The sequence below is a fragment of the Chrysochloris asiatica genome, unplaced genomic scaffold (genome assembly GCF_000296735.1).
Source record: "Chrysochloris asiatica unplaced genomic scaffold, ChrAsi1.0 scaffold00107, whole genome shotgun sequence".
NCBI classification, from domain to species: Eukaryota; Metazoa; Chordata; class Mammalia; order Afrosoricida; family Chrysochloridae; genus Chrysochloris; species Chrysochloris asiatica.
Genome location: NW_006408625.1, coordinates 5758579 through 5761437, shown reverse-complemented (window position 1 = coordinate 5761437; position 2859 = coordinate 5758579). Strand labels below are relative to the sequence as shown.

The following is a 2859-nucleotide window of genomic DNA, read 5'->3' as shown; positions in this document are numbered from 1 at the left end:
TTGGCCAAGTGGCAGCATCGATGGACTCAAGCATGGCAACAGTAGTGAGGTTGGCCCAGGATCGGGCAATGTTTCATTCTGCTGTGCATAAGGTCGCTCTGGGACGATATGGACTCAATGGCACCTAACAACAAGAACATGCCCCATAGAATACTTGGGACATACCTATACTTAAATTTTTTTTGTAGTTTATCTGAAACTCAAATTTTACTGGCATCCTGTATTTTAATTTTGTATTCTGAAAGGAGAGCTGGTGATGCTGTAGTATAAGCACAGGACTGCTCACCATGGATTGGTGAGAGATGAGGCTTTCTGTTACCATGCAGATTTACCACCTTGGAAACACTATACAGGGCCACTGTGAGTCAGAACTGACTTGATGGCACCTACCAACACCAACATATTCTGAAAGATGGTTCGTGTCCTGTGTTCTTGCTGGGGAGAGGTGTCGGGCCAGCTGGTGTTGTTTGTTTATATCCTCATCTTGAGTTATGACAAAGTCAGAATCAGAAACCAAACTTTCTGATTCTAAACTATGTGCCAGCTCTATGCCTTTTCATTGCTTTCTGAACATTTGGGATTTTGATGAATTACAGGAAGAGAAGAACTGGAAAAAGGGAGAATGGCAAAGGGAATGTTGATTTCTCAGAATCTTTCTTCGGAATGAAATGCTGCTTTGTTATGGTCTTTCTTTGCCATTGTAGGTGCTGACCCCATATGCTATTTCGACCCCGATGACAAAGCATCTAAATCCCAACTTGATAACCAAGACTGCTGATGACTTTGTGAAAGAATCGCTGAATTACGTGACTACTGGAGAGGCACACTGTGGCTGCCTTGCCCATGAAATATTGGTAACTTATGACTTTTTACTTACTTGAAATAATGAGGCCAGGTGCTCAGGCAGCCCTACTTGGGCTTAAATAGCTCTTCCTTGCTACTGAAACACTTAGGATTCTCTCTCATGGCAAGACTGGTGATGCCAGAAGGTGTGCACTGAGCACTAGTACAGCCAGGGAAGTGGATTTCACAGCAAGAGAGAAATGACTGCCTGAATGGTGCAAATGGCTAAGCAACAGCTACTAACTGTAAGGTTTATGGCTCAAGTTTACACAGAAAGCACCTTGGAAGAAAGACCTGGTGATTTTTTTCAGAAAGGTCCCTTTCTACTCTGACACACATGAGACAGAAGTGAATGTAATGTTTTCATGGGTCATCCATGTTGTATCATGTATTAGAGCTTCCTTTCTCTTTGTGACTGAATAATATTCCATTGTATATATACCAGAGTGTATTTATCCATTCATCTGTTGATAAACACTTTGGTTGTTTCCACCTTTTGGCTATTTTGAACAATGTTGCAGGGAACATTAGTGCACATAGATGTGTTTCTATCCCTGGGTTCAAATCTTTTGTATATATGCTCAGGTGTGGGATTACTGGGTCATGTGTTAAATTGATGTTAACTTCTTGAGAAACCACCAAACTGTTTTCTACAAGTGACTGCATAATTTTACATTCATCAGCAAAGGATGTTGTTATTATTGTTAAGTGCCCCTCGAGTCAGTTCTGACTCATAGAGACCCTGTATAGGGTTTCTGAGGAACAACTGGTTTGAACCACTGACTTTGCAGTCTATTGTTTATGTTAAAGCACCATGTCAGCAAAGGATAATTTCTTCATGGAAGTGGTGGTGGTTTTTGCCACTGAGTTGATTCCTACTCATACCTATCTATTATAGGGTTTCTGAGGCTGTAAATCTTTACAGGAACAGAATGCCTCATTTTTCTCCTAAGGTACGACTGATAGATAAAAACGGCTACCAGGGCTCCTTAATTTCTCCATATCCTCACCAATTCTCGTTAGTTTCTGTTTATTAAAAGTCCTCCTGTAAATGTGCAATGGTATCTCATTTTGATTTTGATTTGTATTTCCCTATTGACAAATGACGTTGATCATCTTTTCATGTGCTTAGTGGCCTTTTGTATATCTTCTTTGGAGAAATGACTATGCAAGTCCTTTATAAATGGATTGTTTTCCTTTTTGTTTTTGAGTTGGAGGAATTGTTTATATGTTCTGGATATTAGACCTTTATGAAATATATGGCTCTCTAGAATGTTCTTTGATCTGTAGGATATCTCTTTACTTTCTTGAGAAAGTCCTTTGATTCACAAAAGCTTTTAATTTTGATGAAGTCCAATTTAACTATTTTGCTTTTGGTTCTGTGGTTCTGGTGTCACCTGTAAGAATTCATTTTCAAAATTAGCCCTGAAGTTTCACCCTTTCTCATTTCTATAGGAGTTTTATGGTGCTAGTTCTTTGTTAAGGTCACTGATCCATTTTGAGCTAATGTTTGCATATAGTGTGTGGAATGGGTCCAAGACCTTCCCCTCTTTTTAAAAGCAAATGCTCCATGTTAATAACATGCCTGATGGGGACTGCTTTCATGATGACTTTCTTTTTTTTTTTAATGTTTTATTATGAATTATGTGATAGTTTACATGGGAGAACGTTAGCTTTACATTCATCCTATCATATATTGTTTCATCGCCATGGTTACAATCCCCTTCTTGCATCATCAACCAACCACAGGGTATACGCTGCAAGTCTGCCCACCCCTTTCATCAGCACACAGCCCCTCTCCTTCTCTGGGTCTAAAGTCTCCAGCTGCTCCATCTCTCCACGTCATCATTTCTGCCTCCATCGCTGGTGTCACTGCTTCTCTGGGTTGGGTCCTGCACACCACTCTTCTCCCTTGATGGTCACAGGGACCTCCGCTCCTAGACTGCAAAGTTAATCACTCTCCTCCTTGCTACAAAATGTCTACCTTTACATTTCCAACCCTCACAATCAGTCCTG

The 2859-nt window shown here is 40.4% G+C and overlaps 1 protein-coding gene across 1 annotated transcript in view; it reads left to right on the top strand.

Moving 5' to 3' along the window:
* The window catches only part of HSD17B3 (hydroxysteroid (17-beta) dehydrogenase 3), a 63663-nt gene that overhangs the window by 57424 nt on the left and 3380 nt on the right, over positions 1–2859 (top strand). The window contains exon 10 of the mRNA XM_006867641.1: positions 705–854. Coding sequence (XP_006867703.1) covers positions 705–854 — 150 coding nt within the window. The remainder of the gene's footprint in view (positions 1–704; positions 855–2859) is intronic.